At 42.7% G+C, this 19,315-nt stretch overlaps 1 protein-coding gene across 1 annotated transcript; it reads left to right on the forward strand.

The window, feature by feature from the left end:
* Window positions 1-426: 426 nt before the first annotated feature.
* Window positions 427-12,865, forward strand: LOC134659906 (zinc finger protein Xfin-like). The gene is made up of 12 exons (XM_063515611.1): window positions 427-638; window positions 2,166-2,389; window positions 3,541-4,188; window positions 7,184-7,412; window positions 8,169-8,335; window positions 8,671-8,993; window positions 9,033-9,164; window positions 10,172-10,352; window positions 10,543-10,863; window positions 11,054-11,374; window positions 11,417-11,548; window positions 12,649-12,865. The coding sequence occupies exons 1-12, from the start codon at window positions 513-515 to the stop codon at window positions 12,863-12,865; spliced, it is 3,021 nt and encodes a 1,006-aa protein (XP_063371681.1). The 5' UTR covers window positions 427-512.
* Window positions 12,866-19,315: the final 6,450 nt, after the last annotated feature.

Here is a 19,315-nt window from a genome sequence, read left to right on the forward strand (position 1 = left end):
ATAAATAAAAAAATACGCATGTAAATATAAATGAAATAAAAATGTTCATAAAAAAAGGATATTAAAATAAAAGTTCCTAGCTTTTCTGTGTTCTAAAACAGCGGGCTCACCGCGAACCACCAACGGAGTTTTGATTCTCTGTCGGTCGCACTTAAGTGCAATCTTGTCAGTGGAAAAAGGCGGCAAAATTAAAAATGTATCGTCCAATAGAAAATTTTAATTTCGCGCCTTTTTTTACTGACAAGATTTGCTTGACCAGATATAATATTACACGGTCCTGCATGAACATTCTACATGCTGGATCGTGAAAACAAAGTTTAACTGAATTTAAACTAAAATATATTTTTTAGTTTTACTAGCAACACACTTTAGCTGTCAATGTCAACATGTCATTCAACACGTATTATCAATGTTTTTATTGCTTTCATTACAGTTATTCATTATTTTTCTCTATAATTCGTGCTAAATGTTAACTCCTTTCACAAAAAATTGACAATAGCAAAGCATTAACAATGGAAAATGTTTTGAGAACCGATACAGCATGTAGAATATGTTTAGTTCATGGCGAGGGCATGCAAGCCTTGTTTGTTGAAGGGACTGGTATCATTGAACAGATAGAATATTGTACTGGAATAAGAGTAAGTTAAACAAAGTAATTACGTTCTTTAAGTACATAGGATTCCGAGTTACCAATACTGGACAAATTTAAAACGTAACTCTTTCCACTTCTTAATTCTTATAAAGAAATATATTCTAGTTGGAAAAATATTACTTATTTTCCATTAGTATTTTATTACATACGTACACATAGTGCTAACATTTAGTTCAGTAGATATAATTTACAATTTTGACCACCGGTTCTAATTGTATACATTACTAAGTCTGCCTGTTCATTTGTAAGTAACAGCAGAAAAAAAACTGTATGTACCCTTTCTTTGGGGAGTTTGTTTAAACACTATATTATAGTGTAACATATTGTATGATTCTCCCTGTCTGTTCTTGAGTGAGTGATTGTTGTGTAAACTATAACTGGAATACTTTAAAGTGTCATTCAATAGAACTTGCTGACTATGTAAACAAACCGCCATACTAAAATTGACACTGAATGTCAATTTACTAGTAACTTTTGTTTACATAGTTAGCAAATTCTATTGAATGACACTTTACAAGTGCATTTAATTTATTCAAATCTGGGGCCTGTTTCTCAAAAGCTTGTAACTTGTAATACAAGCGGATGTCACTTTTTGACATCTGTTGTTAGAAAGGGGCTTCCACTTGTATTAAAAGTTACAAGCTTATGTGAAACGGGCCCCTGCTGTACGTAAGTCAGACAGTTGATAAGCTGTGTGTGTGCTAGTATTCTATTAATAGTTAGGTTGTATTTTAGTTTTGAATTAAATTAAAAGTACCTGTCTATTAATTGACCGAAGCGTAGCGAAGGTCTACGTTTTGACTCGGGCATTTTGCTTTTGTATGTCCGGATGTTCTCCTCTACAGGTCACAATTCTCAACCGATTCTTGTGAAATTTTGTGACCAGATTCTATGAGTAAATAAAAAAAATTTTGTCGATCCCGTTTTTGGAAATTTTCAAAAATGGAGGAGTTGTGATACCTCGCGCTTAAACAAATAGTCGTATCGATATCATAAGAGTATTTTCTTTTTGAGACATATTTACATAGTAAATGGCAAAAAATGCAGAAAAATTGTATTGCTGGTTTAGGCGGTATTTAGATATTTAGTTTGTACTCGAGAATGAGTAGCCGAATTTCGTCAGCTTAGCTAAGAACTATCATGGCGCATTTTGTAAACAATCGCTTTTTTGTTGAACACAGAAAGTCTGGGTTCGATCCCCAGTAAACACAAAACTTTTTGTATTTTTTTTTCACTTAAACTTCGTATTTTTTTTAATAAATTAATATCTTTGTATTGTTGATTGATCAAACCGCTGTGTGGCGCTGTCATCGTGCACGGTCCCAATAAGCTATGCTCGCGAGGTCTACAGCTCACAGAGCCACTAGTAATAGCTATAGACACTTATAGGTGCCCACAAACTTCTTGAGCATGTGACCTTGCCTTTACATTCAAGAAGTTTGCTGGCACCTGTACCAGACGTACCTGCATCTTGATCAATGTTTAAACTAATAATATAATTTTAAAATTCCAGCTCCTCAATGAACCTACCCTCCCCTCCCACATCTGCCCCCCCTGCCTCACGCACCTCTCCATCGCGCACTCCTTCAAGTCCACCTGCTTGTCGTCGCACCACACGCTGCACCCGCACGCTCAGACGCTGGTCAACACCGATGTGAAGATAGAGCAAGACGACGATTGGGTGAAGGAGGAAAGGAAGAGTAAGAGGGTTAAGATGAAGAAAGAGAAAGAAGACAGGTGAGAATTTGTTACTACTAAGCCTTAGGTTGAGAGTGGCGTTATAGTTTTGGCCATTTGTGGTGTTAAGCCAACTTAACATATACCTAACATTGTTTATAATTGTACATCTTTGTCTAGATATAGGGTAGGTGTGTCAGTTTTCATCCGGCTCTAGTTTTCGTCCACTTGATGAAATTTGAATATAAGCCTACATTGCTGTACAAATTTGGACTTATTGCAATTCTTAATGTCTAAACAATAGATCTATCTACATAAAAATGATCTTGCTACCAAATTCAAAATCAAATATATTATTTGCTAATCTGTCAAGTGGACGAAAACTAGAGCATGGACGGAAACTAGCACAATGGCCCTATGTATATTTATTTTTTGCAATTACCAACAAAAAATTAACTAGAAGAAATCTCTGTTATTTTATTACCATGGAAAAGTTCCAGTCATAGATACATTTTTTGACATGAAACTATGTTTGTAAGCATACCTCTTGCTGTTTTCAGTTTTTTGCATGAATTTAGTATTTCCGTTACCTTACATATTTAATAAAAATAAAACTGTTAACTATCGTAAGATCGTATATCTGCAGTTACTTTAAAATTTCCTCTACCTAGATAAAACTACATATTAAACGAAAATATTTGAGATTTAAGTGTTGTCCAAAAATAGTGTTTCAAGTGAATTGAAAAAAAGTGAACTGTGTGAAGATAAAATAATACTGACTGGTAACTCTCGCAAGCTCGTACGAGGCTATATTGCGTTTGTTACGATTTTGAGATCTATTTGCATGTCTTAAGGATGCTTAAGCAAATGCATAACTTGCAGAGATACGATCTTGCGAAGTTGCCAGTCGTATTTTTTTAAGTGGTAAGTCTATTATTCCGTGTAATTTATCCCTTATGGCTTTAATGGGGTTGGCCAGTCGAAGTATCACACAGATGGCGCCAGCATAGGTTTTACCTGTCAATCCTACGAATAGTGTAGTTTATGGCCTGGATTCTAGTCCTTTAAGCCAAATCCCATAGAACAAAACAGAAACAGGGCAAGCATATGCGGGCGCCACCTATAAAAAACCTTTGACAGTTGCCAACCCCATTGCATATTGCCTCTTTTGATATTCGTAAAACTTGAACTAATTCCAATTTTTCTTTTAGAAATAAACGCCGAAAACCATCCCAGGCCCACGAATATATCTACACAGAAAACAATCAGACCATGTACGTCAATATTGGGAACAGTTTCACCGAACCGAGTATATCTTCAACCAGCGACAGAATTCCTGGCGACTCGGTCTTACATGACAAAACACCAAAGAAGAGATCCAAAAAGGGCTCTGCTGATGCCTCAAACTGGGAGATCAATAGAGTGAAGAAAGCCAGAGAATCCGGGAGAGCATATTTGAGTCAAAAGCGCTTAAAAGGTGTAAAAGTCGGATTTGAAACTAGAAAGGAGCGTAAAATGGGACCTCCTTGCTACTCAAGCTTATGTCGTAAAAGCGCGAAACGAAGATGCGACATTATAAAAGATAAGGATAGAAAATACTGCTTTAACAAGTTTTGGGGGCTAAATTGGATGGATAAGAAACAATATATAGTAGATTTAGTTGATGTTACTAACTGTAAAAAGGTGAATGGGGAGTCTAGAAGAACGAAGACTATCAAGTATAATCTGGAGGTTAATAATGAGTGCTGGCCAGTTTGTAAAAAGATGTTTTTGAATACGTTGAGTGTGGGCGAGAAGACGGTGTTGGGGTGGTTGGAGAGAGCTTGTGAGCAGGCGGCCATTAATAACACAAATGATGTGTAAATTATAGAATATTCCTTATACAAATGTTGTAAATAATTGACTAAACGCGTACGATCGTGATTTTTTTAACTTCTGCTCCATAATCACTACATAGTATAAAACAAAGTCGCTTCCCGCTGTCTGTCGGTCCCTATGTATGCTTAGATCTTTAAAACGCAACGGATTTTGATGCGGTTTTTTTTTAATAAATAGAGTGATTCAAGAGGAAGGTTTATGTATAGGTAATTTGTAAACCCGTGCGAAGCAAGGGCGGGTCGCTAGTGTAACAATGATAAAGTACAATATCTATTCTTACAGAACAAAGACAATATGTTACCCATGAACCTATAATATTACGGACAGAGTTTCGCTTACAACACAACTGTGATTCCAACATCCACCAGTTTCATAGTATTTACGTGTGACACACACACATTGACAGCCCACATCCACCAGTTTGCCGTCAGACGAATCGAAACGTCATTGAAGTAAACATGTCGAAGAAAAATATAAAATATGCCGGCATGCGTAGTTAAATCCTGCTAGAATTGTACCGATCGAAAGAAAAAAAGTCACGGATTAACTTTTCATACTTAAGTTAATCAATTAGTACGTAAAATCACAATAATTTATTGTTTATAAATTATCAAACTGCAAAACAGGAGTGTGACCAGTAACATAAATAGGGTAATTTCCCGAAAGTAGGGTAATTGATACCCTTCTTATTAAATCATTATGTATATAAGAGATCATTTAGGTAAATGGTTAAATTATTGATTGTGCATTTCAAACTAGGTCGGTATGGTAATTTCCCGATACTAAGGAGATTAGACGCTTACATGCATGTTTGATAGGATTGATATTGATATTGATATTTATTGAACAAAATAGGATAGTTAACGTTTGTTTGTTATGTATTATAATATTTATATTTTTTTGTTGTTTCAAGTTAAATGTATAAATTAAAAAAACATGACGAACTGATTTCATTACGATGCTAAATATCATTAGGTATTGAAAATAATGTTTGCACAATGTAATTGTGCAATATTGCGCATTTTCAAGACCTATAAAATCAGATACGTACACACCTTTTTTATTGTCTAACGTAAAACGGTCCTAATTTTTTTATTTGAAAACAAGGACGATATTAAAAATAATTGTTTCACCATTAGGGGAGAATTTGTGTTACATGGTAACACTCGTCTACACGCGCATATTCAAAACGTCCGCCATTGCAGTGTCACAGTTTCTCTTAAGTGACATTCTCTCTGTCAAATATATACCTCTATGATTTCACATTTAGGGGAGAATTTGTGTGACATGGTAACACTCGTCTACACGCACACTATCAAACCGTCCGCCATTGCAGTGTCACAGTTTGTCTTAGGTGACAGTCCGTCCGTAATATTCTAGGTCCATGATGTTACCTTTTCACACAAAAAGGAAGAGTTCTTTATTTCAGCCGTTTTCTACACATTCGTTAATTAGACACTATTATTAATTAAATAATCATTTACCTAATTTTACTCCTTCGATATGACTAATAGTTAATTATATCATGACTCTGTAATGATAACATTAAATCATATTGTATTCTGATCAAGTTGTTTACATTGTCTCCCATTTGTCTTAATACCCACAGTGTACACATAGGTACAGTCACGCTCCGTGATTGTTACGCTATTTAAGATTATACTCGTAGCTAAATTGGACATTCCATAGCGTTAGTATAGAACAACCAATTTAGCTAGGACCCTAAATGGCGTAACAATCTCGTGTGGTGACTGTACCTACAGGAGTCACTCCTTGCTTGCATTTTCTAACAGGCGGCCGATTTTTGAATTTCGATCGCTCGATTTCGTCACTCCAAAATGGGTAGAAAACGGCGAAAGTCTAATTTTTGAAAAACGAGCGATAGAAATCGGGAATCTAGTGGTATTGACCACTCGTTTTCTAATCTTTTCGTACAATTTAAATGTCTAGTAGTGGAGATATTATTGCACGAAATACACGAAATTGAGCGGTCGAAATTCAAAAATCGGCCCCCAGGTAGTTTAACAAAACAGACTGCCCCTGTTTGTAGAACAATTAGACTAACAGATAACCTACTTTAGTCGATATTAAACTTTCGTGAGACACATTTTAAGCTTGTTAGACGACAACGGTTTCACTTACTTGAATTTTTAGTCGCTATTGGCTCGAAGGGCCCGAAACATGTCGCCAATAGCGACAAAAAAAAATTCAAGTGAGTGAAACCGTTGTCGCCTAAACAACCTGCTTTAGATCGCGAAATGCACTTTGTCAGTAGAAAAATCGCGAAATTTAAATTTTTCAAGTGGGATGGCATGTCGACCCTTCGCGCCTACATTTTTTAATTTCGCCGCCTTTGTCTTCTAGAGTTTATGCGGAAAGAGAAGAGTCGTGGAATGTATTGGGCCCCATACATTCCACGACTCTTCCCTTTCCGCACAGACTCTAACAAAGTGGATGTGCCAGAGTATAGGTATAGGTATCTTTCGAAGTTCGCAGGTACTTTTGGATAATTTCATCCGTTACTAGTTTACTAATAATACTGACTGTATTAAGTTATAATTAAGCTATATTGCAGTGCCCTACAGGGTTTCATAGCTGAACCAATAAAATGTACCAACCTGTATAACCTATGAAAGCAATAAACACACTGATTACTGACTTGACTGATTTGCCACGGCTCATGACTCTCATAAGAGCCTGGGATCCACTTGGCAACTAATCCCAGTAATTGGCGTGGGCACTAGTTTTTATGAAAGCGACTGCCATCTGACCTTCCAACCCAGAGGGTAAACTAGGCCCGTATTGCGATTAGTCCGGTTTCCTCACGATGTTTTCTTTCACCGAAAAGCGACTGGTAAATATCAAATGATATTTCGTACATAAGTTCCGAAGCCACCAGCGCTTACTAACTGCACCCCTATTTAAATAAACTAGGGTAACTATTAACTAGCCTCCGTATTTATTCTACAATTGCAGTCCAGACCCAGATCTAGACCCAGATCCAGACCCAGACCCGCCCAGCCCAGAACCAGACATCAAGCCCCCCAAGTGCAAGCGGACGTACAAGAAGTCCAGCGGTCGGCGACCGAAGAAATTCAAGTTCAGGAGGTTGTGGTGTGTGGCCTGTGAGATAAAGTTTGACTCGAAAGAAGAAAGCGATGCTCACAGGCTTGCTAAGCACCCGGAGGATCCTTGGATGTGCGAGGTAAGTCGTTATCTTACGAGCAATTCTTGTACAGTCAGCAGCAGAAGTTGCTAAGCGGGCGAGGTGTTCAAAATTAGCTTGATACGCTCTTATTCTCTTAACAATAAAGTCGCGACAAGACCATTTAGAACACCTCGCCCGCTTAGCAAATTCTGCTGCTGACTGTTTATTTATTTATAGATATATTTAGGTGATCTCGGAAACGGTTCTAACGATTTCGATGAAATTTGCTATATGGGGGGTTGCGAGGGCAAAAAATCGATCTAGCTAGGTCTTATGTCTGGGAACGCGCATTTGTGAGTTTTAATAGTTTTAAAAATAATTTGGTATTGCTGAAAAGCTTCCAACCTTTATATAGGGGTTATATAAAACTTCAGGAAAAGAAAAATGAAACCAAGTCGGAGGACTTATTACTTCTTAGGGTGGAATTACTTTGGATTGTTCGCCGAACCAAACAATTCCGGTTGCTTAGTAACCCCGTACTTTGATACTGCTATCACATTTTAAGTGCACCTTAGCACAGATTAAATAATAATACTAGGTACAGAAGGTTCACTCTCTAACAAAACGCGTCTATTAGGACAGATATGACCGCTAGGTCGCGCAAACGCGAGCAGGTGTCCGTTCCGTAGCGGTGCGCGGCAACTACTATGGCTAGACACCAACATTGGTGTGGGCCGCATGTACTTGTAGCGACGCGGAGTGGGCCACGCCTGACCTTAGTTAACACAAAAAATAATCATGTTTTTCTACCAGATATGCGGCAAAGTGTTCGCGCACCGCGGCTCCCACTACACGCACGTGCGCTCCCACCTCCCGCCCCTGCACGGCTGCGCGCACTGCGACTACAAGACCTGGCACCGCCACGACCTGGTCAAGCACCTCCGTATCCACGCTGGTGAGTCTTCAACATACAACTACATGTAAACTGACAAAGTGTTTCGCGCACCGCGGCTCCCACTACACGCACGTGCGCTCCCACCTCCCGCCCCTGCACGGCTGCGCGCACTGCGACTACAAGACCTGGCACCGCCACGACCTGGTCAAGCACCTCCGTATCCACGCTGGTGAGTCTTCAACATACAACTACATGTAAACTGACAAAGTGTTTCGCGCACCGCGGCTCCCACTACACGCACGTGCGCTCCCACCTCCCCCCCCCCTGCACGGCTGCGCGCACTGCGACTACAAGACCTGGCACCGCCACGACCTGGTCAAGCACCTCCGTATCCACGCTGGTGAGTCTTCAACATTCTAGTACATGTAAACTGACAAAGTGTTTCGCGCACCGCGGCTCCCACTACACGCACGTGCGCTCCCACCTCCCCCCCCCCTGCACGGCTGCGCGCACTGCGACTACAAGACCTGGCACCGCCACGACCTGGTCAAGCACCTCCGTATCCACGCTGGTGAGTCTTCAACATGCAACTACATGTAAACTGACAAAGTGTTTCGCGCACCGCGGCTCCCACTACATGCACGTGCGCTCCCACCTCCCCCCCCCCCTGCACGGCTGCGCGCACTGCGACTACAAGACCTGGCACCGCCACGACCTGGTCAAGCACCTCCGTATCCACGCTGGTGAGTCTTCAACATGCAACTACATGTAAACTGACAAAGTGTTTCGCGCACCGCGGCTCCCACTACACGCACGTGCGCTCCCACCTCCCCCCCCCCTGCACGGCTGCGCGCACTGCGACTACAAGACCTGGCACCGCCACGACCTGGTCAAGCACCTCCGTATCCACGCTGGTGAGTCCTCGACATACAACTAGATCATAGAGAAAAAAATACATAGAATACTCACTCCATACATCAGTTTTGGTACCAAAAGACTATTATTTTCATAGTCGACATCTAGTATCGAGTAGCGGAATTATCAGTACTGCTACTTGATACTAGATGTCTAGTGAGTCGCGACTCACGATAATAGGGAGTATTACTGCAATGTTTTGCCGCCAGAGTGCAGTACTAGCGACGTATGTATACCATAGAGTAACTTATACGTACTATACCTTAAACTGTTTTTGACAAGTTTTCACAGACAATAAAATATGACATTGATACATCAAGGCGGTTTGTTTACAAAGGGCCTACCGGGAAACGCGAAATCGAAACTCAGCTATCTGCCTCTTTATCGCTCGAATATGTAAGAGTGATAGAGAGGTTACATAACAAAATTTCGACTCTCTCGTTTGCGATAGACCCTTAGATTGTGACGGACTGTGGAAGTGGCGCCCCCTACGCAGAGTTTCGCGTAATATTCCCTATTTACCGTGGTCAGAAAACGTCATATCGTTGACGTCAATAGGGAATATTACGCGAAAGTCTGCGTAGGGGGCGCCACTCCAACAACAAGTGAACAATCTAAGGGTCTACCACAAACGAGAGAGTCTACATTTTGTTATCTAACCTCTCTATCACTCTTGCATATTCAAGCGATAAAGGGGCAGATAGCTGAGTTTCGATTTCGCGTTTCCCGGTAAGCCCTTTGTGAACAAACCGCCTAGATGTATCAATGTCATATTTGATTGTCTGTGAAAACTTGTCAAAAACAGTTTAAGGTACAGTATGCATAAGTTACTCTATGGTATACTTAAGTTGTATTGTATCAATCAAATTAGCATAAGTTTTAAATGAATAAATATTATCTTATCTCTTATCTAAGTCACTAGTGCTGCACTCTGGCGGCAAAACATTGCAGTAATACTCCCTATTAACAGTAATTAATGATTCAACACTTCTTGTTAATTACCCAGGTGTGAAGCAATACCAATGCACGCAATGCGCGCGGACGTTCCACACGTCCTCCAACCTGGTGTCACATGTGCGTCGCCTGCACGACCGCGCGCGCCCGCACCAGTGCAGCCAGTGCCAGCGGCGGTTCTTCGACAAAACTAAACTGAGGCGGCACATGGACAGCCACAACGACGTCAAACGGTAACAACAACATCACTAGTAACACACACGGTTCCACACATCTAACCTGGTGTCACACGTGCGTCGCCTGCACGACCGCGCGCGCCCGCACCAGTGCAGCCAGTGCCAGCGGCGGTTCTTCGACAAAACTAAACTGCGGCGGCACATGGACAGCCACAACGACGTCAAACGGTAACAACAACATCACTAGTAACACACACGGTTCCACACATCTAACCTGGTGTCACACGTGCGTCGCCTGCACGACCGCGCGCGCCCGCACCAGTGCAGCCAGTGCCAGCGGCGGTTCTTCGACAAAACTAAACTGCGGCGGCACATGGACAGCCACAACGACGTCAAACGGTAACAACAACATTACGAGTAACACACACGGCTCCACACATCTAACCTGGTGTCACACGTGCGTCGCCTGCACGACCGCGCGCCCGCACCAGTGCAGCCAGTGCCAGCGGCGGTTCTTCGACAAAACTAAACTGAGGCGGCACATGGACAGCCACAACGACGTCAAACGGTAACAACAACATCACTAGTAACACACACGGTTCCACACATCTAACCTGGTGTCACACGTGCGTCGCCTGCACGACCGCGCGCGCCCGCACCAGTGCAGCCAGTGCCAGCGGCGGTTCTTCGACAAAACTAAACTGAGGCGGCACATGGACAGCCACAACGACGTCAAACGGTAACAACAACATCACTAGTAACACACACGGTTCCACACATCTAACCTGGTGTCACACGTGCGTCGCCTGCACGACCGCGCGCGCCCGCACCAGTGCAGCCAGTGCCAGCGGCGGTTCTTCGACAAAACTAAACTGCGGCGGCACATGGACAGCCACAACGACGTCAAACGGTAACAACAACATTACGAGTAACACACACGGCTCCACACATCTAACCTGGTGTCACACGTGCGTCGCCTGCACGACCGCGCGCCCGCACCAGTGCAGCCAGTGCCAGCGGCGGTTCTTCGACAAAACTAAACTGCGGCGGCACATGGACAGCCACAACGACGTCAAACGGTAACAACAATAACATTACGAGTAACACACACGGTTCCACACATCCAACCTGGTGTCACACGTGCGTCGCCTGCACGACCGCGCGCGCCCGCACCAGTGCAGCCAGTGCCAGCGGCGGTTCTTCGACAAAACTAAACTGAGGCGGCACATGGACAGCCACAACGACGTCAAACGGTAACAACAACAACATTACGAGTAACACACACGGTTCCACACATCTAACCTGGTGTCACACGTGCGGCGTCTGCAGGACTGCGCAGGCGTCAGGTAGGTACCTGTACCCTACCCTTACGCTCCTCATTTGTAAAGTAAATCATCTACAAAGTCTCGCAGTAACCACATTTTGGCCATAAGCGCCATTTTACTTGGTTGCTTTTTATATAACTATATATTACTTTACCTGTCCATTTTACCTACATCAATTCTTGGGATTAGTTATCAAGCGGACCCCAGGCTTCCATGAGCCGTGGCAAAATGCCGGGACACGAGGAAGAAGAATTATAACCTGTCCATGCCTACTCCTCAAGCTCAAATTAAAGACTCGTGTAAAATGCACGCTCATCTTATATTAGTCGATGGAAGCGCCAATGTATCATACGTTGTCGTTCGATTCGTCTTTAGACGTTGCTTACCGTTAACGTTACGCTATAGAATTAGAAGACACTTGAACTTAGTTACTAAACTTAATCATTAGGGCTCATTTAGACGGTGCCAGAACTCGCATGCGAGTTTCATTACATTGCGTCATTTGATCGGTCGGCTTAATGGTCCGCAATGTAACTATATAAAATCGTATACGAGTTCGTTCGCCGTCTAAATGAGCCCTTAGTTCATGTGATCAAGTAACAACAACAACACACGGGAATATTACGCCATTTAGGGTCCTAGCTAAATTGGTTTTTTCATACTTACGCTATGGAATGTCCAACTTAGCTAGAACCCTAAATGGCGTAACAACGGAGCGTGACTGTCATGAAAATGCGCTTTTCCCATGAATCTAATATATAACTGCATCTGGCATGAGGGGTGGGGAAATGACCGAACGGGATAGTCTTATGTATCTTTCAGTAGGAGTAGCAGCGAAAGCGCTATTATTGTTTGTCCTTGTCACAGTCTCACATCTTTTTTATTCCCCACCGTAAATTTAGTATGTATTATGGTGGGCAACAAATAAATTCGACCAATCGTAGTGTCGCATTGCCTATATTTTGTCCCTCACGGAGTCACACGTATGTACCACTTCTATAGGATCCTACTTTCTATGGCTTTTCCAGGTTTGAATGCGAAGTGTGCCATTCGTGTTTCACCCGGCGCTGCTACTGGAAGAAACACCTGCAGAAGATGCACGGCATCACGGTGCCCCCGCAGCGGCCGGGTCGGCAGAAGGTCAACTTCCTGGTGGGCCAGGAGCTCATACAGGACACCACGCCGGATCCGAAGTGTGGGAAGAGTGCGGGGCTGACTTACTCCCTCGCACCGCGCTCCGAGTAGCTCTGGAGCCCATTCCACCAACGTGCACACTAGCGCCGCTGCTACTCGAAGAAGCACCTGCAGAAGATGCACGGCATCACGGTGCCTCCGCAGCGGCCGGGCCGGCAGAAGGTCAACTTCCTGGTGGGCCAGGAGCTCATACAGGACACCACGCCGGATCCGAAGTGTGGGAAGAGTGCGGGGCTGACTTACTCCCTCGCACCCCGCTCCGAGTAGCTCTGGAGCCCATCCCACCAACGTGCACACTAGCGCCGCTGCTACTGGAAGAAGCACCTGCAGAAGATGCACGGCATCACGGTGCCCCCGCAGCGGCCGGGCCGGCAGAAGGTCAACTTCCTGGTGGGCCAGGAGCTCATACAGGACACCACGCCGGATCCGAAGTGTGGGAAGAGTGCGGGGCTGACTTACTCCCTCGCACCGCGCTCCGAGTAGCTCTGGAGCCCATCCCACCAACGTGCACACTAGCGCCGCTGCTACTGGAAGAAACACCTGCAGAAGATGCACGGCATCACGGTGCCTCCGCAGCGACCGGGTCGGCAGAAGGTCAACTTCCTGGTGGGCCAGGAGCTCATACAGGACAGGGATGTTGCGGATGCCAATTTTTTGACATCCGCGGATGCGGATGCGGATGCGGATTTTTAAAGGCTCACATCCGCGGATGCGGATGTCAAGATAGTACCATAAAAAACGTCAAATATTACATTTTAGTAATTTTTATTTCAAAAAACCGGCCAAGTGCGAGTCGGACTCGCGTTCCAAGGGTTCCGTACATTAAGTCCCACTCACGCTTGACTGCTCATTTCTAATAGGTTTTTTTGGTTAATTACTAAATTACCTTAGCAGTCTAGCACTTACGCCGATGCTAAGACGTTCCTGTACCGACCTGTTCCACATCCGCATCCGCATTTAATCCGCATCGATTTTATGCGGATGCGGATGCGGATGTTGAAAATAATGCGGAAGTTCCGCGGTTGCGGATATTCGCAACATCCCTGATACAGGACACCACGCCGGATCCGAAGTGTGGGAAGAGTGCGGGGCTGACTTACTCCCTCGCACCGCGCTCCGAGTAGCTCGGCAGTTTCACCCTTAGCACCATTCACTAACCCGGGGTTAACCAGTTAAACCTGGAGTTACCATGGTTACCAGTACAATTTGACACTGGGTTAACCCCGGGTTAGTGGAGTGGTGCAAGTGGCGTTTAGAGCCTATCAGCGTGCACACGAGCGCCACTGGTAAATAATTGTGATTATTTCAATTTAACGATAGATAAAAAAAAAGGGGTTGAAAAAGGGGGCCGCTATGTACTGTATTTTGTATTTAAGTACCTTTTGCATACATTGTAATAGATTTTACGTTGCTGGATTCGTCAATCTATGCGTCCAAAGTTAAAGCGGCCGTTTTTGTTTCGAGTTCATAGATCAACGTTCCAGCAACATAAAAACTAGTTAGATGTATTCAAAAGGTCATCCACAGTTTTGCTAAATTAATATAAACCATAAACGGTGTTGCGGGGTTGGCGTCATAGTACCCCGTAGGCGACGAGGAAATCACGTTGCTATAGTTCGTTTTTTTAGCATTAGAAAGAAGGTAAGCGATCTTGACATGTCTTTTAATTGAAAAACGCTTTTTAAAAATCAGTAACTATTACTTATGAAAGCAGAAGAATATAAATGATCGTATTAGATTCATAATTGTTACATATTTGCCATTATTTATTTTTAAAACGTGTTTTTCAATAAAAAGACACGTCAAGATTGTTTACCTTATTTCTAATGCTACAAAAACGAACTATGGTCTGATTTATTACTTCGATTTATTCATTTAACACTTAATAATGGCTGAGGTGTTAAATGAAACAAAAACCTGTATTTTTTAACCTAATTTGCTGTGTTAGGTTCGAAAAAGTTAGAAAATACTACGTGAGAAGCAATAAAGATTAAGCATATTTTTTTACTAAGTTTCTTAATAGTTCACATCGTCTGGTGACAAGCAAAAGTCACTAATTACTATAAAATATATATTTAAACAAAAATCAACCTTATTTTCGTACTAATATGGTTCACTGTGGCTATGAACGTGTGGTGGTACTTAGTGAATTTTGCTTGTCACCTGACGACATATTAAAGAGTCTAAATTTAATGTTCATTTTTATTGTCTCTTCTTACTCCTTATTTTATTTGTAAATAATTCAATAAAATACGTCACACGGTTAAGGGTGGTATTCCACCTGTCCAATTTCGTTGTCCAATGTGCATTGCTTGCGTCTCAATCTCTTATTAAGCAAAATATGAGACGCACATACAGACTGGACCAAGATATTGGACAGATGGAATATTATGGATGGATAGTTAGGGGAAAAGTGGTATTAAGGAGCCGGGTTATGAAAGCTACATTTCATTTCATTTATTTCCCACATATAAGCTAACAGTATTTCACCAAAACGCTTACACGGTATAGGTACAATAAAAAATAAAAACTTAAAACTAAACAGTTGTGCGTAACAGGCATGCAATAAAAATTATGTCAGAAAATATACCAATTAATTACACAGAAATCACAGAATAAATAAATGTCGCTATCAATAAAAGTCAGTAAAACGTAAACAAAAAAAAATAAGTCAATAAAAATAATAATAATACAATTCATTTACATAGAGTCGAGAACAGGTATGACAGCTTCTAGGAAAATGCCTAACTGGTTAGCAAAGATGTCGGCATCCGGGACCTGCATCAGCAGATTATTTATAAGTGCGATGGCCCGAGCGGAGGGCGCACTCGCAGCACGTACAGTCCGCGTCACAGGGTAAATGCATTATTTTCGTAGTTTCGAAACGAATTTTGTACGAGTTTTATTTTTTAACTAGCGACCCACCCCGGCTTCTCACGGATTAACAAATTATACGTAAACCTTCTTCTTGAATCACTCTATCTATTAAAAAACCGCATCAAAATCTGTTGCGTAGTTATAAGATCTATTAAGCATACATAGGGACAGATAGACAGACAGCGGGAAGCGACTTTGTTTTATACTATGTAGTGATAGTGAAGTGAAAACACTTTTACTTTCAAACATGTGACTTGTACAAAATTCGCTCTGAAACTATCGAAATAATGCAAGTCGAGGTTGTTATGTAGGTATGTATATTGGCTATTGGTATAGTCTCGCCGCGCGCCCTCTGGCGCCGGTAATATTGTAATTGTTTGTAAGTCCAGTAATAAACCTATGACTGAACGCACGGTCTTCTGTTTTACACCCGCGAGAACCCTCCGTACCATTCCCTGGGGCTTATATATACCAGAGGTTTCAAAATCTGGCTCCTTCATGCCACTTCTCCCCTTTGGCTCGAACGACATAAATGGCATTATGGGACACAATGTTGTTGTAAGAAATTGTTGTTATACTATAATATGGAATACATTTATATTAAGTTGAATGTGTTTTTTTACAATATCTGTCAATTTTCATTGGGTGGCTGGAGAGATGGTATATGCAACCTCGACGCCATTTTCCCTGTACTGTCACCAGCAATAGTTGCTAAGCGGGCGAAGTGTTTAAATGATCTTGGCGCGACTTTATAGTTCGTTTTTCTTAGCATAAGGTAAACAATCTTGATGTGTCTTTTAATTGAAAAACACATTTTAAAAATAAGTTACGGTAAATATGTAACAATTATGAATCTAATACGATCTTTTATAGTCTTCTGCTTTCATAAGTAATAGTTATTGATTTTTAAAAAGTGTTTTTCAATTAAAAGACATGTCAAAATCGCTTACCTTCTTTCAAGTTCTTTCTAATCACAGAACAAGTAGAATGGCGATGCGAGCAGGGTACGTGTCGCCGCCGGTTATGAGCAAACGCTCGCATGCTAGTACTCGCCCGCGCTGACCGAAAAACGTAAACATGCCTTTTGCGCCACAATAACGTTCAGATTAAGAAGCCAGACATCAAATCTGTCTAAAGGAGGCGTATCCATTCACCAGGCACACAAGTTTTTACTACCGTTGCGCGAAAAATGTGGAAATGTGGAGAGGAACGGGCGGCGACACTGGTTCCGATACTAACTGCGCGCGATAGCCGTTCTAACCTCTTTAATATGTTCTGTGTTTCTAATGCTAAAAAAACGGAACTATAGTTAAGAGAATAAGAGCGCGCCTTAGCAACTTCTGCTGCTGACTGTATAGTTTGTCGCTGTGGTTATTCACACAACGTCGCCAGCGAAAAGCTTTCCAAAAAGCTCCCTCCACACTCGTGCGCGAAATGCGGCGCGAAGCCGTGAACGCGAGTATGTCGTCGATTTCGCAGATCTGCGAACTCAACTCCACACTCGCGTTCGCGGCTTCGCGCTGCAATTCGCGCACGAGTGTGAAGGGGGCTAAAGAAAACTCGTAAACGAACACTAGATCATCGTTTATTGCTTTTCTACCCAAGTCACTAACACTAAATCATATCGAACCTGCATTAAATACTGAACAGAGAACGTGAAAATGGCACCGCCTGCAGAGTTATGATTGAGGATAACGTGTCCCGCCAGGCCCCGTTCTTGGTTGTTGAGTTGTCTTGCTCGTCGAACGCCGTATCTACGAGACAAATCGTCGCTATACTTACTTACTCAACCTCATATCTGCAACAATCATTTGATGGAAATGTCGCTTTTCTTTCATTCGGAATACGGGTGTTTTTGTCATCAAATGAGTGTTGCAGATACGAGGTTGAGTAAGTATAGCGGCGAAATACAATAGAACTTGCAGGTTTCCGTGACAGACAATCATAAATAATAGTACTACCTAGGTACAGAAGGTTCACTCTCTAACAAAACGATTACGACAGATGAGTATGACCGCTAGGTGGCTCGAGCGCGAGCAGGCGTCCGTTCCGTAGCCGTGCGCGGCATAGAGTAACTTATATATACTGAGAGTGCGCGGCACCTACTATGGCTAGACACCAAAACTGGTGTGGGCCGCATGTACTTGTAGCGACGCGACGAAATCGCGGAGTGAGCCGTGCCTGCCAGAGCCAATAAGTACTTGTCCTGTTCTGAACTCGGAATGTTCTGTAACCCTCTCTATACAGCTATGAACAGGTGAGTGCTGTGACGAGGCTGGCACACAATGTGTACAAACATCAACACTCTTAACTGTCCATCGGTGGACCTTATGCCTTTTGTAATAAGGTTTACGAACTGTCAGTTAAGAGTGCGGAGTATGCACATTACGAGACGTGCCAGCCTCACAGGCATGGAAGATTATATATGAGATATATATCATATATATATATCTAAGGACGGCCCTTGGGGGCAATAAGAATGGAGCGAGTACACAACAACACGCACACGAATTCGAGCCAATCGTGCAGTCTAACGCCACAACGCGATTGGTTGATGAGTTCGCATAACGCGCGTGATTGGTCGCAACTAGTTGCGTTAGACTGCACGAATGGCTCGAGTTTGTGAGTGACACCGCTGAGCTAGTGCATTCTTAGTGCCCGTAAGACCCGTCCTTAGATGTCAATGGTTCCAGTAGTGAGCAGCACGCGTAGTCACTTAACGCGCACGCTCAGTAGGTAAGTTATGCTGTTGTTTGGGTAAGATGGTCGTAAGCAGCACGCAGTCACTCTATGAATGTCTTGTAGTTAGACTATACAGGTAATACCAGGCAAGTTTTGCGGCGAGTTTGCGACGTAATGTGCCTCCCAGGGCATACAGTGGATCTCCCATGGTTCGGTGATGGTGGTAAGCAAAGCGCGTAGTCTCTCAACGCGCACGAGCTGCGTTATGCTGCCTGTGCTAGCTCGTTGCATGTCTACAATATAAATATTATACTTGGTCAACCAGATCTTGACAGTAGAAAAGGGCGGCAAATTTGAAAAATATTGGCGCGAAGGGATATAGTCCCATAGAAAATTTGAAATTTTACTGACAAGATTTGGTTGACCAGCTATATTTAATAATGCACATCTAATATCGGAAGAAACGGTAGGTACATGCAACATAAGCAACACAGTATACATGTCACCGTAAAATTGACAATTGTAAACCTTCGTCAGTTTATAATCTCGCTAGTTAAATTATAAACTGACGGTAGGGAGATTATATAAACTAACCTAACCTACGTTAGATTGTAAACTAACGGGTTCACAATCTTACGGTGGCATACAGATTCGGAAGATTGCGGGTCACTCGGATGACATTGACCCAGGACCGGGATAATTGGCGTAGCTACCTAATACTCGAAGAGAGGCAGCAGTGGGTTATAAAAGGCTGATATGATGATGATAGCAGATACCTATTGGTACACAGCAGGCGTGAACATGAGCATCATATATCGCTGTACTAAGATATGTACGATAAATATCCCGCCAAATAGTATAGAGTCCGTGCGGAAAGAGAAGAGTCGTGGAATGTATGGTGTATTGGCGCACAGACTCTAGTAAGTATATTTGTGCGTAGCT

This window comes from Cydia amplana, chromosome 25, assembly GCF_948474715.1.
Source record: "Cydia amplana chromosome 25, ilCydAmpl1.1, whole genome shotgun sequence".
NCBI classification, from domain to species: Eukaryota; Metazoa; Arthropoda; class Insecta; order Lepidoptera; family Tortricidae; genus Cydia; species Cydia amplana.

Coding starts and splice junctions, on each gene's coding strand:
- LOC134659906 (XM_063515611.1), top strand. CDS start 513: ATGGAAAATGTTTTGAGAACCGATACAGCATGTAGAATATGTTTAGTT. Junction 8,994..9,032: donor GCACCTCCGTATCCACGCTG/GTGAGTCTTCAA, acceptor AAACTGACAAAG/TGTTTCGCGCACCGCGGCTC. Junction 11,375..11,416: donor AGCCACAACGACGTCAAACG/GTAACAACAATA, acceptor ACGGTTCCACAC/ATCCAACCTGGTGTCACACG.